The 23,582-nt window shown below is 41.7% G+C and overlaps 1 protein-coding gene across 1 annotated transcript in view; it reads right to left on the bottom strand.

The window, feature by feature from the left end:
• Positions 1 to 23,582, bottom strand: part of LOC133048439 (contactin-associated protein-like 3) — a 225,642-nt gene that overhangs the window by 163,197 nt on the left and 38,863 nt on the right. The window contains exon 3 of the mRNA XM_061132107.1: positions 8,969 to 9,162. Coding sequence (XP_060988090.1) covers positions 8,969 to 9,162 — 194 coding nt within the window. The remainder of the gene's footprint in view (positions 1 to 8,968; positions 9,163 to 23,582) is intronic.

Below are 23,582 nucleotides of genomic sequence, written 5' to 3'. Positions count from 1 at the left end.
TCTGGGGCAATCAGTCCCTGACCTAATGGCTCTCAGAGCCCAGGAAGGGGAGGAAATGCACAGAGAACCCCACTGTGGTCCGTGATGGTAAATGCAATCAACAGGACTGACCACGGTACACAGTCACTGCCTTGGGAATCAACGCACTCCACGTTCATGAGGTGGACAGTTAGGAAGCGGAGGGCCGTGTCCTTGCCAAGGCCAAGGACGTGGAAGAGATCAATACAGAATCACTGAAGTGTTGCTCCTATTGTGCTAGAAACTGTCCAGTCTCAGAGCCAAACTTGAAATCAGTGAGTCCAGAACTAGCACAAGCCTCAGACAGCCAAGGTACACTCGGCAGACCCTTCTGAGCAACCGCCTACCTGACGCAGGGATTGGCTCTGTTGAGTCATTAACTCATTAGCAATAAATGTATTAACCTAGATCTGAAATAAACCAACATATATTTAATGACTGAATTAGCAGAAATCTCTGTCAAGAGAATTTCTGCTCCTTCTATCTCCCGACGGAGCTTCACATGTAGCATAGTACCTACTTCCTTACATACAAACCCTCCTCCTTGTCTGAGTCCAGTTTTTCTTATTCTGATTCAACACTGCTCTTATCCCTCTTTATTTTGAAACTACACACAGTCATATGATCTTTCTATTCATACCAAGTAAACATAATTCATTTAAACTTGAATCCTATATGGTTTATTAATTTGATTATGCAACATTTCAAACATCCCTGCCGAAACAGATATACATGTACCAACAATTTAGATCTGTTTTAACAAGGTAAATATTTTGCCATGTGTGCATCAGCTATTTCTCTTAAATAAATAAATTTGTACATATATAACCAACAAATGGCTTCTAGCCCAACCCTCATGCTTCCAATATTTCCCTGTCTTTTTTCTACCCTACACCCTTGGGCTCACCTTTGTTGCTCTCTTAGAACACTGTGAGATTGTTGTGAATCTTTCAATATTAATTAATCTCATTAATTAGTCTACTTGGTGTTTTAGGTTGCAAATTATCCAAAGAAGAACAAAGTTTCAAATGATTTGCTCTGTCTATTTTATATTCATTTAAGGACCTACTGCTACTTATTTTTTCAAGGCAAAAGAAATCTATTAAATGGAATTATTTATACTAGAACTTATGTTTATTTCAAATAATTTCTTTTCTTATCTTTCTCAAATATATTTTGCCAGTCCTTTCTCAGAAGAATGCCTTTTTCATGCAAAGGGCCTGCATAGGAAGAAAAATCCACTTTATCCACTTAAAAATCTAAGTTCACTGCCTTACAAATAACAGCTTCCATCTTAAATTCATAGAGTGTAACTTCTGAACTAGAGTTCTGACGAGTTGTTAATATGAAGAATAAACCTCTAACAAATGCAGAGTGTAGAGATTCAGGATATATTACAGTTTTCAAAAGCAGGACTAACTTGAACCACTTGTTATTTACTGATAACAATGAAAAAATGCCTGGGCTTCACCCCATGAGGCTGGTGACTCTCAGGGATAAGGAGGATGTCCTGCAGCAAAGGGTACTGAAGCAAGGTCCCCGAGGTCTTGTTACAGAAGCGTCACCTGCCCAGGCTAACACATGGGCGGGATGAGCTGCGTCCTCACGCAGGGAGCACAGTCCTCTCTGACCCAGGAAGCTGGAGATTCGGTCAAGGGGCAAAACAATTTTCCCCACAGATGGGACTTGGGTCATTCCAGTCTGCCCTTTCACAGTCTAAACTGCACTGGAATCACCTGGTCATCCTGTTAAAATGCAGATTCTTTTCAATATATTTGGGTGGGGGCTGAAAGTCCATATTTCTATCAAGATCTATCAAGTGATGCTGCTGGTCCACTGGCCACCTGCTGAGTAGCAGGACCCATAGCAGTCCAGGTCCTTTCTTTTGTAGAGAAAATGGGAGAGAGAGGAGTAGACAGATAAGACGTGTGAGAAGAGGAAACCAGAGAAATAGAAAAGAAAGCAAAGGTCATGGGGAGACAGTGAGAGACAAAAAAAAACAAACAAGAAATGTGATAATATGGCCCTCCCAACATCTCTCCCTCCTGAGTGCCCCCACCAGGGTGGACATGAAGTCCTTGTGTGGCCCCACCTACCAACCCAGGGGCTTCGGGGCTGGGTGCAGGGAGGTCTGAGAGCCGTCCTGATCAGACCAGCTCTTTCTCTGGCTGCAGGCCATAGGATCTGAGAGACCCGCAGCCAGAGCCACATAAGCCAGCGTGCCTCCTCAGATTTCTGAGCCAGTACCAGGAAAATGAAGACCAGAAGCCAGTTCACAGAAGGCCCAAGGCCGGGCTGATTCTTAGCTACAACCATGCCAGAGACCCAGCTAAATCCTCCCCTTCTCAGCGTCGCTGGATTCCCGAGTACCTAGACTGATCGGAGGGAGAATATAGGGGGAAATGGAGAAAGAAGATTGAAATGAGGATAAAAATATTTAATGATAGATGAAAAAATAAAGTAAGAACAGAAGGAGAGAAGAAAAGAGGGAGAAATAGGAGATGAGAGTGAAGCCAAAGGAAGACAGAAGGAAAAGCACCCTCCAGAGGAAAGGTGCCCAAGGCTGAGCAGGGACCCAGTGGTCACAGGCCCAATGAGCCTGGACAAAGGACGCCATTGCAGAGGAAGCTATGAGCCACAGTCAGCTGGCAGGAGAGGGTGCATCGGTCTGACTTTCATAGAGTCAGCCTGCTGTTCCCACCACATGGAATTGAGAGGGAGAAGAGACAAAGTCAGGGCAGGCTGGTAGCCTGAGCGAGATAACTGGTCAGAGTCTGTGACAGAGCCCCAGGAAGACCTCATAGATGTCCAGGGAGGCAGTGATGGAGCTGGAGCCCTGACCTCCACCTGGAGTACCATCAGAGCTTTAGGCTGCCCACCCATGGACCTCTGCTGCCCACCAGGCATGCTCACAGACCACAGCCTCAGAGCAGGAGAGTGGATGGAGCCCACACCTCTCCCCAGCCTGGCCCAGAAGGCCCCAGGGAACTCAGAGCTCACATCAGCCTACAAATAAGAATCCTGACTCTCAAGGACTGCCTCACAAAATTCTTGTCTGAATCCAAGAATCACAGTAGATTGACATGTACTAGTTGATTTATTCTCAGGGGAAAGTAGAAAATAAACATTACTGGGAATTCCCTGGTGGTCCAGTGGTTGAGAATCTGCCTGCCAACGCAGGGGACAAGGGTTTGGTCCCTAGTCTGGGAAGATCCCACACGCCAGGGAGCAACGACGCCCAGGTGTGCCACAACTGCCGAGCCCACAGGCCAGCACCTACGAAAGCCCCAGCACCACGCCGTAGGAGGAAGAGGAGACCCTGCTCACAGCAACCGGAGAACGCCCATGCAGCGAAGAAGACCCAGCGCAGCCAAAAATTAATAACTCAAATAGTCAAAAAATGAATAAAGTAAGTTAATTATAAAAATAAAATAAACGTTACTGAACTTTGCCAGTGATCACTGGTGTGCTGTATTGCTCACTTCCATGCTGTTCTATGACCCTCAGCATCCTAAGACTCTGGCCATTTTCTGATTCAGTTGGACTGAACTTGCAAACACATCTTCTAAGCCCTATGAATGTTCAGCATCAAGCCTTGTCAGGCCACCTGGTTTCCCAGGGGACTGATGTAAACCATGCTTGTTCACATCGTATAGGAAATGAACCCCTTTTCTCACCTTTTTTTTTTTTTTTTCAGTGATATCTCTTCCACTGCATTTCACATGAGGGCATTTACTCTGCACATCAAAAGAGTGTGTGTGTCCTGAGAAGCAGGGCACCATTTGGCTAGAAATGGCAATAATTTTACCTTCATTTAAGACACAGTCCTGTATTTCATTCAAATAAAATCCTTCTAAAGTGTATTTTGCAGTTCTGAGTACTTAATTTATTTGGTTATTTTTACACAGAAATCTAACTTAGCCATGGAAGCAGTCACTCATCAAAAATATTACTATGAAACATATCACCAGTAAAGAATACAATTTCTTTTTTAAAAAATCAATAAATTTGGATCACTAACCTTTAGTGATTAGAGCTGAAATCCTCAAATTCCTTAGTCAAAGATTTCAGGGCCAGCTATGTCTCAGTTTTATAATTTGGAGAATTTAGGGAAGCATACATTGCATTTTACATATTAATTAATATCCCAAACATATGGGAAAGCATATGGACAACTTGCCCAAATCAACATAAGTAAAGACCTTTTGTCTTACTATCATCTAATGTCCATTTTAAATAAGGAATTATGATAAAACTTTACCCAGAGTTTTTGGAATTTGGAATTATAAATGAAACAGTTAACCTGTGTTAGTGGACAAAGTTTGCACAAACAGTAATAGATGCAGAAGAAGAAGACAAGTCCTTTAAAAATTAAGACAGGGAGAATATCCACAAAACTTTTACGGCCAGAGAAGGAGTACTTGATTTGGACTTCTTCTTTTTAACATGTAGAAGGAGGCCTAAGAAGAGAGCCTACACATGGTCTTTCTTCCGAGGGGTCAGGGTTGCCTCAGAAAGGCCACAAGCTGGGACACTGCTGTGGATGAGAACTGCATCAGTGAGGACGCGGCAGCAGCCTCTTCTGGGGACCATCCACGAAACACTAACTGTGAGCTCGTGCTCAGATACCCCAGCAGCAAGACTCCATATGGCTTTGGAAAACATCTTCAGATCCAATGAGAATGTGTTTGATAGGAAAGGATAGCACATGCGGAAAGAAAAAAACCAGAGATGTGCAAATACATTAGGGTGGGCAGAATGGCCCCAAAGATGTCCAGGCCCTAATGTCCGGAACTGTGAACATATGACTTTGCATGACGAAAGGGACTCTGCAGATGGGATTAACGTTAGGAAGACTGTCCTGGATTACCCAAACTGACCCAGTTTAACCACAGGAGCCTTTAAAGTAGAGAACTTTCTCCAGCCAGAAGAAGAGGAAATCAGAGAGGTGAAGCAGAAAGAGAACAGGAACACAGAGAGATTTAAAGGAGAAAGGGACTTGACCTGCTGCTGCAAGAGCAGGCCACACAGAAAGCATAAGGCAGGCAGGAGACCCCTGGGAGCAAAGACCAGCCCCCAGCTAACAGCCTGCAGGGCTGCAGCCCTCCACCCACAGGGAAGTAAGTGAGCATGGACACAGAAGTGTCAGCAGGGAAGTTCTGACTGCTACCATCTGAAGGCCTGCTTGCAAGGCTGGCCCATTCCCAAGACTCATGATAAGGGTGGTTCACTGTGCCTAATGTTTTTAAAGTAACTTAAAGTATAATTCATAATTATCAAGTAGTAAGACTTACTGCTGTCAATGCCAGTTGTGTACAGTGGGCCCAGAGGAAGAGGTGAATTCACTTAACCCATGATAATGAATGCTGAAGATGCAAGGATGAGCCCCTTTCCTAAAGGAACTAAAGATGTAAGAGAAGAGAAACGCCTGCACTGGACATTCAAGGACCAAGGGCTGCAAGCTGGGACAGCGGGCTGCAGAGAAGCACAGAGCAGGGAGCTCTAGAAAGGCCACTTGCCAGAAGAGAGAGTCCACTCACTCAATAACTCAGCAAACACTGGCCAACTTTCTGCTCAGACCCAGGCGCCATGAAGTGCTGGGGACACAGGACGGGCAGGCAGGTCTCTGTTTACACAAGTTCAGGAGTGGGAGGCAGGCTACCTCACCAGGCTTCTCCATGCGGCATGATGCATAGGCCTGGGGGATCCTTCTTTCCTAACCTGCATGGTCTAGGATTAACAACGCCACCATTCTAGACCCTACTTCCACAGGGCACTTGATCATTAAACAGACTGACAGAAGGTAATGCTTAGATGTGGTTCCCCTAGAACCTGATTAACTGAACAATAAGAATTTTCACACTTTCTCAATCAAACGGAGTTGAAGGTGGCAAAAACATAAACCTTAATTCACACAACTAAGAATAAGCAGGCACCCTGAAGGCTCAGACAGTAAAGAATCTGCCTGCAATGCAGGAGAAGACAGTTTGATCCCTGGGTCAGGAAGATCCTCTGGAGAAAGGAATGGCTACCCACTCCAGTATTCTTGCCTGGGAAATCCCATGGACAGAGGAGCCTGCCGGGTTACAGTCCATGGGCTTCAAAGAGTTGGTTATGACTGAGAGAATAAACACAACTATTAGTTACCTAATTTTGAAAAATAATATGCAATTTTGAACAAAGTTCCTCTTTATAAGTAGATGCTTCATTTAACTTTAACTTATTCTTTAAAAAAAATAAAAAACTTTTTATTTCATATTGGAGTTATAGCCAATTAGCAATGTTGTGATAGTTTCAGGCGGACAGTAAAGAACTCAGCCATAGATATACACGTATCCTTTCGTCCCTAAACTGCCCTCTCAGCCAGGCTGCCACATAATACTGAGCAAAGTCCCCTGTGCTATACAGTTAAACCTGCTTACTCGTAAATAATACTGATCTTAGACCACCTGACCTGCCTCTAGAGAAATCTGTAAGTAGATCAGGAAGCAACAGTTAGAACTGGACATGGAACAACAGACTGGTTCCAAATAGGAAAAGGAGTACATCAAGGCTGTATATTGTTACCCTGTTTATTTAACTTATATGCAGAGTACATCATGAGAAATGCTGGGCTGGATGAAGCACAAGCTGGAATCAAGATTGCCAGGAGAGATATCAATAACCTCAGATATGCAGATGACACCACCCTTAAGGCAGAAAGTGAAGAAGAACTAAAGAGCCTCTTGATGAAAGTGAAAGAGGAGAGTGAAAAAGTTGGCTTAAAGTTTAACATTCAGAAAACTAAGATCATGGCATCTGGACCCATCACTTCATGGCAGATAGATGGGGAAACAATGGAAACAGTGACAGACTTCATTTTGGGGGGCTCCAAAAATCACTACAAATGGTCACTGCAGCCATGAAATTAAAAGATGCTTACTCCTTGGAAAAGTTATGACCAACCTAGACCGCATATTAAAAAGCAGAGACATTACTTTGTGGACAAAGGTCTGTCTAGTCAAGGCTGTGGTTTTTTCCAATGGTCATGTATGGATATGAGAGTTGGACTATAAAGAAAACTGAGTGCCAAGGAATTGATGTTTTTGAACTGTGGTGTTGGAGAAGACTCTTGAGAGTCCCTTGGACTGCAAGGAGAGCCAACCAGTCTATTCTAAAGGAAATCAGCCCTGAATATTCACTGGAAGGACTGATGTTGAAGCTGAAACTCCAATATTTTGGCCACCTGATGCAAAGGACTGACTCACTTGAAAAGACCCTGATGCTGGGAAAGATTGAAGGTGGGAGGATAAGGGGATGACAGAGGATGAGATGGTTGGATGCCATCACCAACTCAATGGACATGAGTTTGAGTAAACTCCAGAAGTTGGTGATGGACAGGAAGGCCTGGCATGCTGCAGTCAATGGGGCTGCATAGAGTTGAACACGACTGAGTGACTGAACTGAACTAACTCTGGTTTGGACTTGGTGCTCTTAGAATTAGCACAACACTAATAACTGCTCCCGATCATATACATGGCAACTGCTTGTTTGGAAACTTTCTCAGGCAGCCCTAAAATCACTCACAAATTCCTTCCCATTTTATTCTTTTAATTAATGTTAGATAATTAACAAGTTCTTCTTGATTCAATTTACGTCAACATTTACTGACAAACTTAATAATAAGAGCTCCAGAGACAAAGAACAATTAAGTAGACCACAATCTATTAGGTCTTAACATAACTTTAGTGTCTAAGGAAACTCAAATGAGGGCAATTTGTTGCCCAACAAATATTATCATTGTGTTGCCTATTAGCCTTATCGATAATGGGTTTTTAGCTGACATTTTTCCTCTTACCATGACAATTCAGAAAAAAAAAATTTAAGTTACACAACATCCTTAGACTAAGTTAAATAGAAGACACACATATTTTTATTGTGGTAAAGTATATATAACGTAACGTTTAGCCCTTTAGACATTTTGAAATGCACAATTCTGACACTAGCATTCACACTGCTGTGCAACCATGACGACCACCAGAACTTCTCATCTCCTCAAACTGAAACCCTGTCCTCATCAAACACTAACAGTTCATTCCTTGCTCCTCCGAATTCCTAAATTACATTTTTAATAAAAACAAAAAAAGTCATTTTGTCTCCATTTGACAAATCTTCTTCAGGCCACACACCCCCCCATTGGTTGCCCCATCACCCAATTGCAAACCCTGGGTGGATCTTTTTTGCAACACTCTACTTTTGAAACTTTTCACTTGGAGCAAACTGTGATTTAAAGATATGAAACCCTAACTATGTAGTCGATTATATATATTTTAAAATTCCAAAAGTTAAGCAAACAAAACTTAATTCTTCTAAAAGGAGGATGAATATGTGATCAAAATAGAAACTATGTGTCTGATGTAAATTAAAGTAGTTATGATCAAAGAATCCTAACCATATATTGTCCATAAACTGCAAGGAGCCCCATGGTGCTGAAGCTCCTGCTGAAGCAGGAATCCGACACGTGCCTCAAGAAGTCCTCCACGGAAAGACCCTCCATTACACCAATCTTTAAACGTTCTGAGTCTTTTAGAAATTTCGATTTATCAGAGGGCACAGAAAAATAAATGAATATGCTTTAATGAAAAAATGCTCAGGCAATACAAACTACTGTGCCTGATACTAAACAAAAATAAAGTGAATTGTATGTGATTTATTTAAACCTTAGACTACACACTGTTTAAAGAAGTAATGGGAAGACATTTCCCCTACATTGTTTTACCTTTTACTTGTTTCATAAATTATACAGAGACAGTGTATTCTAAAATGTCACATGTGCCTTACATTCCGTGGGAATATTTTCGAGTAATTTAGGAGGCTCTGTTTCTGTACTTGACCTGACAGATGGGCAGCAAAATGTTGTAACTGGTACAGTTCATACTCTGACAGACTGCTTTCCAGTAGACGCACGTACCCGGATGCTCTCCTCTCGGCGATACTGCTTCCAGCTCCTCCCGCCATCACTGAACATCAGGAGGTAGCTGCTCACCCAGTCGGAGCTCCCATACCCTCCCTGGGTGGCCACGGCTGTGACCTCCATTCTCTCTCCAAGGTCAATCTGCAGCCACTGGTATTGATTTGACACAAGAGGCGACCAGCCACCAGCTCCTTTTTGTGGGGAATAGAAAAAAGAAAAATGATAAAGATGGAGAAATCTTTGAAATTTTTATTAACCGGGAAGAATAGTATCATAAATGAAATTTATAAAAATCATAGTTTCAAATTCTCCCTTATATAATGCCTCATAATTACACAAACTTATACAAACAAAAAATAAAAACACAAGTTAAGTGCAAACGAATGAAACTTTTATTAACTGGATTGTCTGTAGCCCCTGACTCTTTGGAGTTTGGGGGTCCCACTCAGTGAAAGTGCTTAATACAACAGGTGGACAACAGGCCGTCACATCAGAGCTTGGAACTAGTGTGTTCATTGGCTTTAACACATGACTTGCCCTCTGTTGGCCATAAGGAGAATACCCAGACCATGGCAGAATTAGAAAACCTTATTCTGGATTCCTAACATGAGGAACTACAGTGTTGAGAACTGGGATAACAAAGATGGTTATGGCATAGCCCTGCATTCAAGGTGCTCACAGACTCATAATAGAGAGAATAACTTGAGAACAATTCAAAGAACAACTTGAAAGGCAACATGGGAGTGGTGAAGATGAAATTAATTTCTGTGCGGGGAGCGAGAGTTCTGAACAGGCAGGAGGTAGGATGAATGAGAATCCAGAGGAGGCTAATGATAAGGAGTTTCTTGCATATTGATGAAAATAGGTGCAGAGTAGAAATCATTGCACTTTGCTTTTTCCAGTGCTGGTAAGAAAGCAAAGAATTACAGATTTCTGAGAATGTATTATTGGTATATTTTGTTCTTCCACTTATTAGAAACATGAGTTTTTAATTTGGATTTAGATATCATATTATAATACATTTTGTTCATTTAAATTATTATGTAATATAAAATTGGGAAATAGATCTGAAATGCATTCTAGAACTGATATTTTGCTAATTATGCATGTCTAGAAAACAAAGTGTCATGTAAACAATCCCTAACATGAAAAAAGTAGCTTTAAAAAATTTTTCCCATTATTCTTACACCTAATTTGAGACTCTCATAACAAAGCCTGATACTGTAGGCAACATTTATTATCTTTGTATTAAGGGCAATTATTAACATCCACACCCTGTTTACTGAAACTGTTATGACTCTTAGTTAAGAGTATAACTCCTAGTTAAGTATAACTTAACATGTATAACCCTTAGTTAAGTCTAAAGCTTACAGATTCTTTCGGTGACTTCCTCATTTCCTGTAGTAAATCTTTGTTCCAATATTATAAATTCTTCTCACTGTGCCACAAGCACAGTATCTTTTCCTTTGATCCAGAATCTTAAATACGCCACATTTTTGGTTGTTCTGTAATACATTTTTTAACTTTCAATTTTGAAATAATTTCAGATTTACAAAAGAGTTGCAAAGATGGTAGGGAATTCTTGTCTGCTTTTTACCTAATGTCTCCTAATGTTAATTTCTGACATCACCATGGCACTTTGATCAAAACTAAGCTGTGAACACTGGTACAAGGTTAAAGAAATGATAAACTTTATTTCGATGTCTCCGGTTTTTCTGCTAACTCACTTTTTCTGTTCCAGGATCCTGTGTTGCATTTAGTCGCCTGTCTCCTTGGTGTTCTACAACCTGTGAAAGTTTCAAAATCTTTCTTTGTCTTTAATTACAGGACTGATCATCACCCAACACCTTCCTGCTAATTCTACTCATTTGTGCAAAGGTCCCAACTAATATCTGATGAATGAGAAGTCCCTCTGAGTTCTAGCTGAGGGTTAACTAATAGTCCCAAGTAACGTTACTCAGCAATTGCTTATAATTTTGTAACCAAAATAAGTCAAGTATTAGGTGTTGGCATTTAGCTGTCATTTTAACTTAGAGGTTCTACTTACAAAATTTTATATGAATCCTTTTAAATCTCTGAGAAACTATTAAATGTCCTGTATTCTGACTTATATTAGTATCAAAGGGTGTACTGATGATACACTTTTTTAAAAAAACTTCACAATCTTTCTGTGTCATTTTTAATCTCTTTTGAAGTCAGGAAGTATCATTAACATGTTATGAGCATCACATGTACAGAAGCACAACAGACTGAACAGTATCAGCATGTTGCCAGCGTGCTGCCTTGGGACCAGCCTCTCACAGACACATCTACATCTCTGTCAGCCGGTCTTCAACATCTGCAGGTAACTGACCCTGAACACTTCATATCCCTTACCTGTGGTGAGGCGGTGCTACTGGTATGCAAATGAAGCTATTTGATTAAGTAGGTACTCTGCTAAAGTAATGAAACTGCAGAATCCCCTGTGCCGTGGGGCGATTCATTTCCCTTAGATAACGCCGCCACGGGGTAACCCCCAGACACCTGCTGGGGGATGATGTGAGCTACTGCGCTTTGCTCATTCACAGAGCCCACCACGGTGACCGCCTCTTTTTCTAATGACTGGGAAAAGTGGGAAATACACAAATACAACCTGAACACTGCTAGGGAGCCCCCGAGCAGTCTTACTGACCAGTAGAGCTGAACCACTGTTCTGCAATAAACGAGATAAACGAGAGAAAATGAAGTAGCCAAAACTTCTCATAAGCATGGGATGTGCTAAGGACCCTCCCAGACACTCCAAGTGTTACTTGACACGCACCCTGCAAGTAAGACTGGTGTTACTGTCTCTGCTTTGCAAAGAAGAAACAAACATTTTAGGTTCTGATGAGGGTGTTTTATTAAAGCTTAGCTCCCTTTTCATTCTCTACCCCTTCTGAGAACATATCTCTGTGATTTGTCAGTTGTTCAGTATTGTTTGTTTATTGATAGCCAGACTGTATTTAATATTGCTATACTGGCAGACATGGACTTCTCAGGTGGTTCAGTGGTGAAGAACCCACCTGCCAATGCAGGAGGTGCAGGTTTGATCCCTGGGTCTGGAAGATCCTCTGGAGAAGGAAAGGGCAACGCACTCCAGTATTCTTGCCTGGGAAATCCCATGGACAAAGAAGCTTGGCAGGCTATATATAGTCCATGGGGTCCCGAAGAGTTGAACAAGACTCAGGGACTAAACCAGCAAACAATCAGCAGATATATTGGAAGGTTTGTCCCCACTTACTCCTGTGTGACTGCTTCCCCCACCTTTGGTCGGCTCAGACACAGGCAGTGATTTGTGTCTTTGGAGGAGAGGAAAGGTTGAACAGGAAACTTTCAGCTGGGGCCTTAGTTATTCTGGTCACTGACCACAAAGACAATGACCCCTGCTCCTGGTGACCACAGGGCATGAACTGTCATAAAGATTGTCAGCTTTGTGCTGAGAGGGAAATTATCCAGAGCTGAAAAGAAAAATAATTTCATGCCTTCCTCAACTTTCAACAAGATTCAGAGCAGAGAGATACCCAAGGGACCAATGTCAAATGGGTTAATTTGAAGTGAAGAGACCCACCCATCTCCAGGGCATCTATATGTCAAGTAAGTAAATGGCTAAATTGAAACTGTCACCAAGGGAAGTTTCCCTTCAAGATCTCCATTACATTGTCTCAAATGGATCTTATCAAGCTCTGTGTGTTTTTTCCCTCACTTAAATGCATCTTAATTCACAGAAGAGGCTTTCCTGGTGACTCAGATGGACCCGGGCTTGATCTCTGGATCATGAAGATCCCCTGGAGAAGGGAATGGCTACCCACTTCAGTGTTCTTGCCTGGAGAATTCCATGGACACAGGAGACTGGTGGGCTATGTTTCTTCCAGTAGCCACGTATGGACGTGAGAACTGGACCATAAAGAAGGCTGAATGCTGAAGAGTTGATGCCTCTGAATTGTGGTGTTGGAGAAGTCTCTTGAGAGTCCCTGGGACTGCAAGGAGATCAAACCAGTCAACCCTAAAGGAAATCAGCCCTGAATAGTCATTGGAAGGACTGATGCTGAAGCTGAAGCTCCAATAGTTTGGACACCCGATGTGAAAAGCTGACTCACTGGAGAAGACCCTGATGCTGGGAAAGATTGAAGGCAAAAGGATAAGGGGAAAGCAGAGTATGAGATGGTTGGATAGCATTACTGACTCAATGGACACGGATCTGAGCAAACTCCAGGAGACAGTGAAGGACAAGAAAGCCTGGCATACTGCAGTCCACGGGATCATAAAGAGTCAGAAACAATTTAACAACTGAACAGCAACAGCAAATTCACAGGAGACACATTACTGATTCCAGGTGGGGCTGGGTGAGTAGGGAGAGGATGAGAGAAGCAGGAATGACAGACGTTCCAGGAAAGAGGGGCTGGTGGGTGGGCAGGCCCTGGGGATGCTCTCTGGCCTGCCTGCTCAGAGATCTCTGGGCTTTAAATACTGATGTTTTTGTCACAACCCCACCTACAGTGCTGAGGAAAATTTAAGCATTTGCTCCAGCTCTGATTTCTTAAGAAGCAGTTTCAACTAGTTACATATACCATTCCTGACTATCAAGATGTAGAGAAAACACAGAAACTTTGCCTCTGGGACCTGTCTAGGTAACCTCTGATCCCTTTTCTGCTGTACTCTCAGCAATCTGCTAGCAGCCTGAGCAGGAGAGAACAGACCATTTTCCAAAAAGTGCATCCATAAGAGGAAAGAAAAAAAAAAAAAAAAAAATCACACAGCAGCCTAATTAAAACACACTCCTGTACTAAATGCAAACATACCCTGTAATGGTTTTGTAAGAAGACAATTCAAAATAAAATTAAAAAGTGTATACTGATTAATTTGTGATTTCAGTTAAATGCTAGTAATATTAAGGGGAAAAAAACACAGTGTGACTGTTCACCTGTGACTCCCTGAAGTTCTGTCTGAAGCATCCCAAGGGACAACTTTCAATGCCTGTGGCATTTAACATTCACTGCTGCAGCTCTTTCTGCATAAAATAAAGAAAAATCCATTGCCACTGTTTGTTTTGTTTTGCTTCTCATATACAGTAATGTTAGGTAGGGAGTTAGGCATTAGCAACAAGAGATGGCCTAGCCTAAAGGGATGCAAGCTGATCTCTAAATCTCACCCCAGACATGCCCAGGCAAGCTCACAGATATGCTACAAAAATAACCACAGAGACTTTCCCAACTGCTGCACCAGCACTCTAGGCACACAGTGGATGAAACTAACCCCAGGGGCTTCTCCAGCTCCAGCCCACAGTGCCCTTGACGCACAGACGTGTCCTCAAGGGACCTTAGGCAGCCAGGGGCCCATTAAGGGCTCATAAATATTCTATACGTATATCCATCTGATTATAACAGACTAAATTATGGGAATGTCATGTGCAATAAAGCCTACTGTTATATAACTTGCAACTGTCAGCCAGCCTTGAGCATACGTCTATTTGCATTCCTTTTCCTGATTGGTGGCTGGTACAAGCCCTACCTCGCACAGGGCAGAACCAAGAGGAGAAGATGGGAAGGACTAAACAGGGAAAGTCAAGAGGGATTGTGGCCACTCCTTCAGGGTCAGGTACTCCCTCCTCTCAGGAGTGTACTATTCATTGTCTAATAAAAGATCTGTCTGCTTGAGCTGCATCTGAGCTGTAAACTAGTCTGTTGTTTAAATTCTTGCCACAACAAGACGGGAGCCTGAGACATCCTGCCTGCATGAACTGTAATTAGTCCATCCTTCCAAATCTCTGTAAACCAACCTGACACCCCTAACCAAGTGTCAGAAAACATACACTAGAGAGGCAATCAGAGTTGAGTTGATTTTTAGCTTTTCAGTTCTTATTTGTTTGAAGCTCTGTACTGATAAGACTATAAGATGATTTTGCTAATTTCTTACCTTAGAGATAAAATGAGAATTGTCCAGTAAGCCTATAAACCATCCAAACATGCAGTACTTCATTATGACTAAATAACATGTATGACAGAGCTTATTTGTTAATGTCCTGTAAAATCTTCATGTTTACCAAAGGTGCAGCTCTGAGATCTGGTCTAATTCTATAAAAGCATCATTGTGCATCTTTCAGAGTTACTCAGAACAGATATGAGTCCGGATCATTCGTGGGGTCACTCAGAATAGGCATCATTTCCCTCTGATGTGTAGAGAACAGTGGGGAATCCAGGATGCCCAGAAGGCCAGGAGGCCAGGCACTCTACTCCAAGGCCCCCAACACTTCCCACGGATACGCCATTACGCTTCTTAAGTCAATGGCTCCTTTTTCAATTAAATACAGTATAGGATCATGTCAGGGAAATAACCATGATAACTAAATTATCCAACCATACTTGACTGCTCACTCAGCCAGAAGCCTCTGGAAAAAGTTCTATTGATGGTATAAGTTACATTTTCTTTAGTGATGTTATTTAGCTGAATTCATTACACTTTGTAAACACACTGTGAAAGCCTTGGATAAAAAGAGTATGTACTAACAACCTGTTATATAAAATAGAGTAGTAAAGTGAGACTCCAAAAAGGATGAGATCTAAGCATCACAAAATGCAAATACAACTGATTAAGGAGCAATTTTTTTTTTTTCAGGGAGTTGGCATTCATCCCCAGTAAGGTATGGAACTATTATCTGTCAGGGTGAAGCCCCTCCACTGGATTTCCAAAGGGAGGACTCCACTGCAAAAATCACACTGTAGAGAGAACAGGGAACCCCTGAAATACCATCTTCCAGTCAGCAACTGGTCCAGAAGCTCCTCATTATGTTCAGAGCAAAGGCAGGAGCAGCTGACAAAAGGCTCCACAAAGATATTCCAGCAGCCTTAGTCACTGGCTATGGTCTTCTGGACCAGTTTCGATGTCACCAGTTAAACTAGCAATTCAGGGTTCCTCTGTGCTTTAACATGGGACTCTTGTACCTTGAGCGATACCAGATGCCTCATGAACAGTTACTAATTGAACCTCACCTCTTTGACAGGATTGAAGACCACCTCAATTGGGATGTCTTTCCTCATGACTCCAAAAAAGAAAAAAAGGAATATCCCGACAAGAAGCAAGAATTGCTTCTTATATGAGTAAAGCAGTATGAGGTGATGGGGCAAAACATATCTTCAGAGGGATGCCAATATTAAAAGTGGAGTAAACAGTGACATCATGGTGTATGTCAGGGTGGTGATGGTTTACTCACTAAGCCATGTCTGACTCTTGCAACTCCGTGAACTGCAGCCCACCAGGCTCCCCTGTCCATGGAATCTCGCAGGCAAGAATTCTGGAGTGGGTGGCCATTCCCTTCTCCAGGGGATCTTCCTGATCCAGGGATTGAACCTGGGTCTCCTGCATTGCAGGCAGATTCTTTACTGACTAAGCCACTAGCCCTCATTCATGTCAAGGATACATACTGTTAAGTAAATGACTTTCATGAATATTTCTGTATATTATACACAACATAGAAGTGAATTACTTTGGGGGAAAAAAATCAGCTGAATTTGCTAGACCGCTATTTTAGAATTTGGATAGTGCTTAGAGGAGCTTCTACATACCTTTGGGGAAGTTGTCAAGTACGTCATAGGTAGTATTTACTCTTGGGAAAATACTATGGCAAAATTGTTGCCACCTTGAGATACCTACTGTTCAGATTACAAACACAGACATAATTTTGCAAAGATAATCCATTGTGTTTTTCACTCCTCTCTCCAGCAAATCCTGTTAGCCAGTGATCACTATCCCCTTAAGCCCTAGAGAAGCCACGGAGGACAAAGACCAACTCAGAAAACAGCAAACAGTACGTGTGGTGTCTCCTCTGTCAGGAGGAAGAGATGGAAGCCCAGAGGATTGTGGGAAAGAGGGCAAATGGAGGAAGGGTGAAAGGTCGTGGGAGAAGAGATTCAGACACCTTGCTCAGGAAGGAAGTCCCAGGGGGACAGAGTGCGAGGAATAAACACGCAGAGGAGAGGCTTCCTGGGGGCCCGTGTGGAGTCTGGGGAGATCATCGTGTAGGGGCCGCGCAGTCACTACCAACAGTCTCCAACAGCTTCCGGTTTTCTCCCTCCCAGCCCAGGCAGGATTGCGCTTCCCCGCCCCCTGGGGGCGGAGAGGGGATACGGGACCGCCGCAAGCTGAGGGGAGGCGACAGGCCACTTCTGGACAGGACGGAGTCATTCACAGGATTCCCCGCCCCCCACATAGTGACCCCGAATTCCCCAAGGCCAGCAAAGGGGGCACAGAAGTTAAATGAGAGTCTGACTGGACCTGAACAGGTTAACTTGACAAAGACAAGTGAAACCTGTCATCAAGGGAACTCAGGCTGGAAACCAAATGAGACTCAAGGTCAGGCTTCAGGGAGGCAACAGATTCCTAAAGGGACCGTGGCTTCTTCCCTGGGAACATGATCTTACCAAGAGGTGTATCTGCCACAGGTTTCAGGAATGGGTGCCCAGTAATCCCGAGTTAAGAGCAGACAAACGTCCCTCAGCAGACAACAAGGAGCTGAGACCCGGACATGGGGCGCCGCTCCTACTGTTCAGCTCCGTGAGGGCAGGAGCCCGTCTGTAAACCCAAATACTGTCTCAGAAAGAAGTAGGAGCAAGGAACTCTGAGCATCCCTGGAAGATGTTCTTCTGTTCAAAAGAGGCTATGAATCCAAAAGAGACAAGATTGCCTTATTTTGGGGGCAGTTCTATAATTTGGGCTACATGACAGACACAAACGGCAATACTGTCTCCCTGGAGGTTGTTGAGGACACTGAAAACACGCTTGGTTTGTCCTGGTTTGTGTCATCTAGTGCCTTAGGCTCTATGGGGGTAAACTGAAGACTCTAGGTCTTGAAAAGGACCATGGAAGAATCAGAAAAGATGAGTTCTGTGCAATTCCATATGCCCACATGCCCGGTCTACACGAACTCTGGGATTTGATGGTTTCTCCTCCCACATGCTACTAACAGGCATTTTATTATTTATTTGACCTTGCTCCATGGCATGTGAGATCTTGGTTCCCTGACCAGGGACTGAACCTAAGTCCCCTGTATTGGAAGCACGAGTCAGCCACTGGATCCCACGGAAGTCCCACAATCGTGCATTTTAGAGGAGCTGTGATTTAATAAACTTACATGGTTATCAGGACAGTGCCACCCAGGCTTTAGTATGTGGGTGTACAGATGCTGTAACACTTGGCTTATTCATTGCACTCAACAACCACAGTTCATCTGCAGGATCACTTGTTTAAAAAAATAATAATAACAATAGAAAAAAAGTGGCTTCAAGAAAAAATGTGTATTGGCCTTAATTGGTCTAAAAACTTTCAGAAGCACAAACAGAATGCAAAAATCTGACATCCAGAGGCAAAAATTTCCCAATGCATTCATATATCTATAAAAATTTGATTCACAAACTCTTTTATGGCAATTTGAATTGCTCAGACTAGTATTTGGGAATACTGACCAGTTCTACCAGCCTTCTAGCCTGTGAATAAAAGATAGGAATATTTGAGAACTATGATTCTATGAAAAAATATGAGGGGAAAATTAATTATTATAAAATTTGCATCAGAAATTTTTGATGTAATATTCTGATTTATATCAGGAATTGACATACTTTTAGACATTTTAAATTATTATTCACTCTTTCCATTTTTTTAAACTTTGTTGTAACAAAGAGTGAATTTTATATTATATCTTATTTGGGATACTGCAGAATCTAAATAATCAGACATTGCAGGTTATAAGAAAATGTTTACTATTTAATGCCGGGGTCTAAGCATTTTCTCCTAATGTAATCATACATCTTTATTTTCTGCTAAAACCTATAGCATTAACTTGTACTAGTAAATGTACTTCCTGACTTAAAAATAAGTATCTTAAAACTGAGAATAGTTCTAAAATGCTTAGTCATTCACTGTATTGGAACTTTAGACAAAAATCTTTCTTGGCTCCACCTAAATATGTCTATTTTGAGGAAACGGGATCAAAGTCTCAGTATGAGAAAGATGAAGAATTACAAAGAGAAAAGAAAACATCCAGCCATTTCAGCTTGTTTCCATCTACTTTCTGTTGGCAATACACAATATAGCAATCTGAAATGTCATTTTTGATCAAGTTAAATTTGAAGCAATGTCATTTGTGCCGTCACTGACAAGTGGCTTGCCGCAGTAGAATGCATGAATTTCAGCATCTGGGCCACGAATAGAGTGGTTCCTCTTTCTGGGAAATATGGTTTAGGCAAGCATTTTGGAGAAACAAAAAAGAACATGATCCATGCAGGGCCCTATGGGGCTCCTGGGCACAACTTTCTATGTCCCTTATTTCTTTGATTACAGGCAACAGCCTTCATTCAGCCTCTGTGACCTCCCCTGAGTTCCAATGGGCAGATTCATGCAGTTGTTAATTAGGGAAGGGAGGGATGTGAGACCAGGAAGAAAGAGTCAAGAGCAGCCTTTGGACAAGGTCCTATTTCCCCATCAATGGATATACACAACAATATCTTGGAGCTATTTTGCAGATATTGAAGCTGCCTCGAGGTGGGAGAAGTTAACGATTAATGACAGTATGCTGCCCACAAGCCTGGAGACCCAAGGCCAGTTGGACCCGAAGGTTGACTCCATTTACCTCACCACCAAACCATCAGAAGAACGTCCATGAGTTGATCACATCCTCTTTGAACAACTGCTATAAAAACTCTCATAATCTTTCCGAAGTGTGGACACATGATTTTAAAAGCATTAGTTCCACTGTGGCCCCCTGTGCCTGGCAAAGTAATAAAGCTATCCTTTATCACTTCACTCCAAACTCTGTCTCTTAGATTCAATTCAGCAGCAGTGCACAGAGAAACTGAGCTCTCGGCCTCAAACAAAATGTGTGTGTGATGCTGTGCTTAGTCGTCTAGTTGGGTCCGACTCTTCGGGACCTCATGGACTATAGCCTGCCAGGCTCTTCTGTCCATGGGGATTCTCCAGCAGAGAATGATAGAGGAAGCACACTGACTGAAACCGCCCACGCTGGCCAGGCACCATAGTAAACATTTGCTTAAGTTGTTTTGCAACAGGAGGTCCTCGTAAGGAACACAGAACTAATAAGCCACCACCAACAGAAAGAGTTCGGGAAAGGTCAAAAGGTGATACCATGTGTCCAACCACCTTCCGGAATCCTTCTTGCTGGCATCCATCTTGGCTGAGCAATGCATGTGCCACCAGGAAGGACTCTGAATCAGAATGATTGGCCAGAGACAACCCGGAAACTAATCCCATCACCATAAAACCCAATGCAAGCCACGTGACAGCAGTTCTCCCGGGTTCCCTTACCCTCCTGCTTTCTACCCGGGAGCCCCCCCCCCCCCAATAAAATCTCTTGCTTTATCAGCACACGTGTCTCCTTGGACAATTTAATTCTGAGTGTTACACAAGAGCCCACTTTGGGGCCCTGGAAGGAGTCCCCTTTCCTGCAACAAGAATGCTGGAGTGGGTTGCCATGCCCTCCTCCAGGGGAATCTTCCCAACCCAGGGATAGAACCCAGGTCTCCTGCATTGCAGGCAGATTCTTTACCTTCTGAGCCACCAGGGAAGCCCAAGAATACTGGAGTGGGTAGCCTATCCCTGCTCCAGGGGATCTTTCCAGCCCAGGAATTGAATTGGGATCGCCTGCATTGCAGGTGAATTCTTTACCAGCTGAGCCACCGGGGAAGCCCAAATGTGTGTATACTTCCTTCTAATCAACTTCAATTAGCTTCTGGTCAGAACCACACATTTCACCATCACACCTGTGTTTACAGATCACATGACTAAAGAGAACACAGCAATGTTGGAAAGCAGCATCTGAAATGCTACAGAACCAGTCTGAGGAGTAACAATAATTGTAAAAACAAAAGGCTATTTTTATATGCAAGATACAGAATGAAAGTCCAGCATGGTTTACCCTAAGATAGTCTTTGGTTTGGGTTTTGTTTTTTTAACTTTCGTCTGGAAAAACTTGGATAAACTGGATAAAGTTTCCTTAGGAGATTTTTTAGAAGAAAAAAATGAAGTCATATTGCTGCTGCTGCTAAGTCACTTCAGTCGTGTCCGACTCTGTGTGATCCAACATTCTTATTTAGAATATACAGATTTCAGCTATCTTATTTTTATGAGAAATATTTGGTAACATAATTCTAGGAAATATCAATTTAATATTAATGGAAACAAAAGCAGCCAATATGATTAGACTCTCTGCTTGGGTTCTGCCTGTCCCTGGAAACACGTAGATGTACCCTGACTTCTCTGTTCATCCCTCTCAATATCCTTCACAGACCTCTTTTTTCTATTTATTGTAAAGTCTTCTCTAAGAAATAGTTTACTCCTTTTCATAAATTAATAGAAAACAAAATAAATACATAAATAAAATGTGAAAGCAAAAATATATATAAAATGAAAAACATTAAATGTGCAATAAATTCTAATAAATCAGTGTTGTAATGTGTTGAATCAGTGATGTACTTTAAAATTATCAGATACCTTCAATTTTGAATTTTTTGACTCTGGTTTATACACGGGGTCAAATTTATGGATAGACAGATACACACTCACACAATCAAAAGTTATACATAGATTATTCTCTTATCACCTTTATGTATCAGGTAGATGAAGTGATGGGCTATTACATATAAAGCTCTTGGTGGAAGCTATAATATTGGAGGCATTTCTAATTCTAATGAACATTCTAGAAGTTTGGTGATTTCTGGGCAAAATAAGAAACTAGGAATGTAAGACAGGCCACCTTCTTTAAAACCTACGAATATCATAACATAGACCAAGGGAATTTTAACCATATATAAGGGAGTCCAACATGATTTTCATTGCTAGATCATACACGAAACATTTTTTAAAAGCTAAAACTACTATATATGAAGAATCATCATCATCATTATGCTCATTCTGCTCATCCACATTTTATACTATCCATATTTTACCTCACAATAATCTAAAGTGAACTAATATGTTCTCCAGCACTCACCAAGACAAAGGAAATGCCAAAAAAAGACTCCAAGATGCTGACTTTTAACAGAAAACACACATAAATAATCCTTTAGAAGGAATATTGATAAATTGTGCTATCTAAAGCATGCTTTAGAAATGGGTCTGAACAGAAAAAGAGACACAGAAATACAGAACAGACTTTTGAACTTTGTGGGAGAATGTGAGGGTGGGATATTTCAAAAGAACAGCATGTATACTATCTATGGTGAAACAGATCACCAGCCCAGGTGGGATGCACGAGACAAGTGCTCCGGCCTGGTGCACTGGGAAGACCCAGAGGAATCGGGTGGAGAGGGAGGTGGGAGGGGGGATCGGGATTGGGAATACATGTAAATCCATGGCTGATTCATATCAATGTATGACAAAACCCACTGGAAAAAAAAATAATAATAATAATAAAAAAAAAAAAAGAAAAAAAAAGAAATGGGTCTGAAATCAGGTGGTAGCATCTAGAAATATTTAGCAAAATCTACACTATATGCAATCAGAGTAGCAACAACCATTAAAAAAAAACCTCATTAGCTGATTGCCACTCTCTTTAATTAATTTAAACATGCAAAGAGAGTAGTTTAAATATAGAAGATAAGCTTTGTACTTAGCATTTTATAATGATGCCTTATCATACTCTGAGTTATTAATTTTTTTAATTAAATATAATAGAAATAAGTTCATCTTAAAGTTCAGGATTTTCCCTTCTAATGTTTATAAACTTTCCAGTGCTACTATACTGACAGTAGTAGAGTCCTGAATCATAAATATATTCGACATATGCAAATTTGAAACACAACACACAAGCCCCTTGAGCTTCTTTAAACTAATTAAGTATGGCTTATTTAGGTTTTACAATTTTAGGGCAACCACTGGAAAGTTTATATGATAAGCTGATATTAGAGTAACCATCAGACCAAAAACGGGTAATTTGATAATTTAATTGATCTCATTGAAATCTAGATTATGGATGATGTTTTGAGGAGTAAATATCTGCCCATAAAATGCCTTTTCCTGGGCAAAGATCATGAAGGTAGGCAATTAACGAACATGCGTTCCCACCATGAGCTCCATGAATTTCTTCACCTGCTTTCTTACTTTTCCCTGCCCATTTATCAGTCACTTACTAGGTTTTGGAATTTGATTCTTAAGGACACAGTAAACTCAAGCTAGACTTAAACGCTAATCTTGGAAAACCTCAAAGAGGGAGAAACACGGTCAATCCCCTAGTCGTATCTCCAGAGTTTATAGCAGTGCTTTTACATGAGACAGTTATTTTTAACTTTTCTGAATAAATCTTTCATTAAAAAAATCTATCTCTTAAAAAAATATCAAAACTTTTGAGCTTTACATGTATGCATTCACGGATTTAATCCACTGAATTAATATTTGTGCAACAGGAAAAGTAATTTACTCAACAACATTCAAGTAGCAAAAGTGCATGAATATCTCTCCAAAAAATAAGTCACTAACTCCTTTCCCACTAATAGGAAGGGGATCTTTATTTTCCGTAGCAGCCTTCACCTGGTCTCCTCAGGCCAAGTCCGGGGATGAAGTCATTTTCCCACCATATCCTATGGCAGCTTCA

This window comes from Dama dama, chromosome 29 (genome assembly GCF_033118175.1).
Source record: "Dama dama isolate Ldn47 chromosome 29, ASM3311817v1, whole genome shotgun sequence".
Taxonomy (NCBI): Eukaryota; Metazoa; Chordata; class Mammalia; order Artiodactyla; family Cervidae; genus Dama; species Dama dama.
The sequence above is the reverse complement of the archived record's forward strand: the minus strand, read 5'-3'. Positions and strand labels throughout refer to the sequence as shown.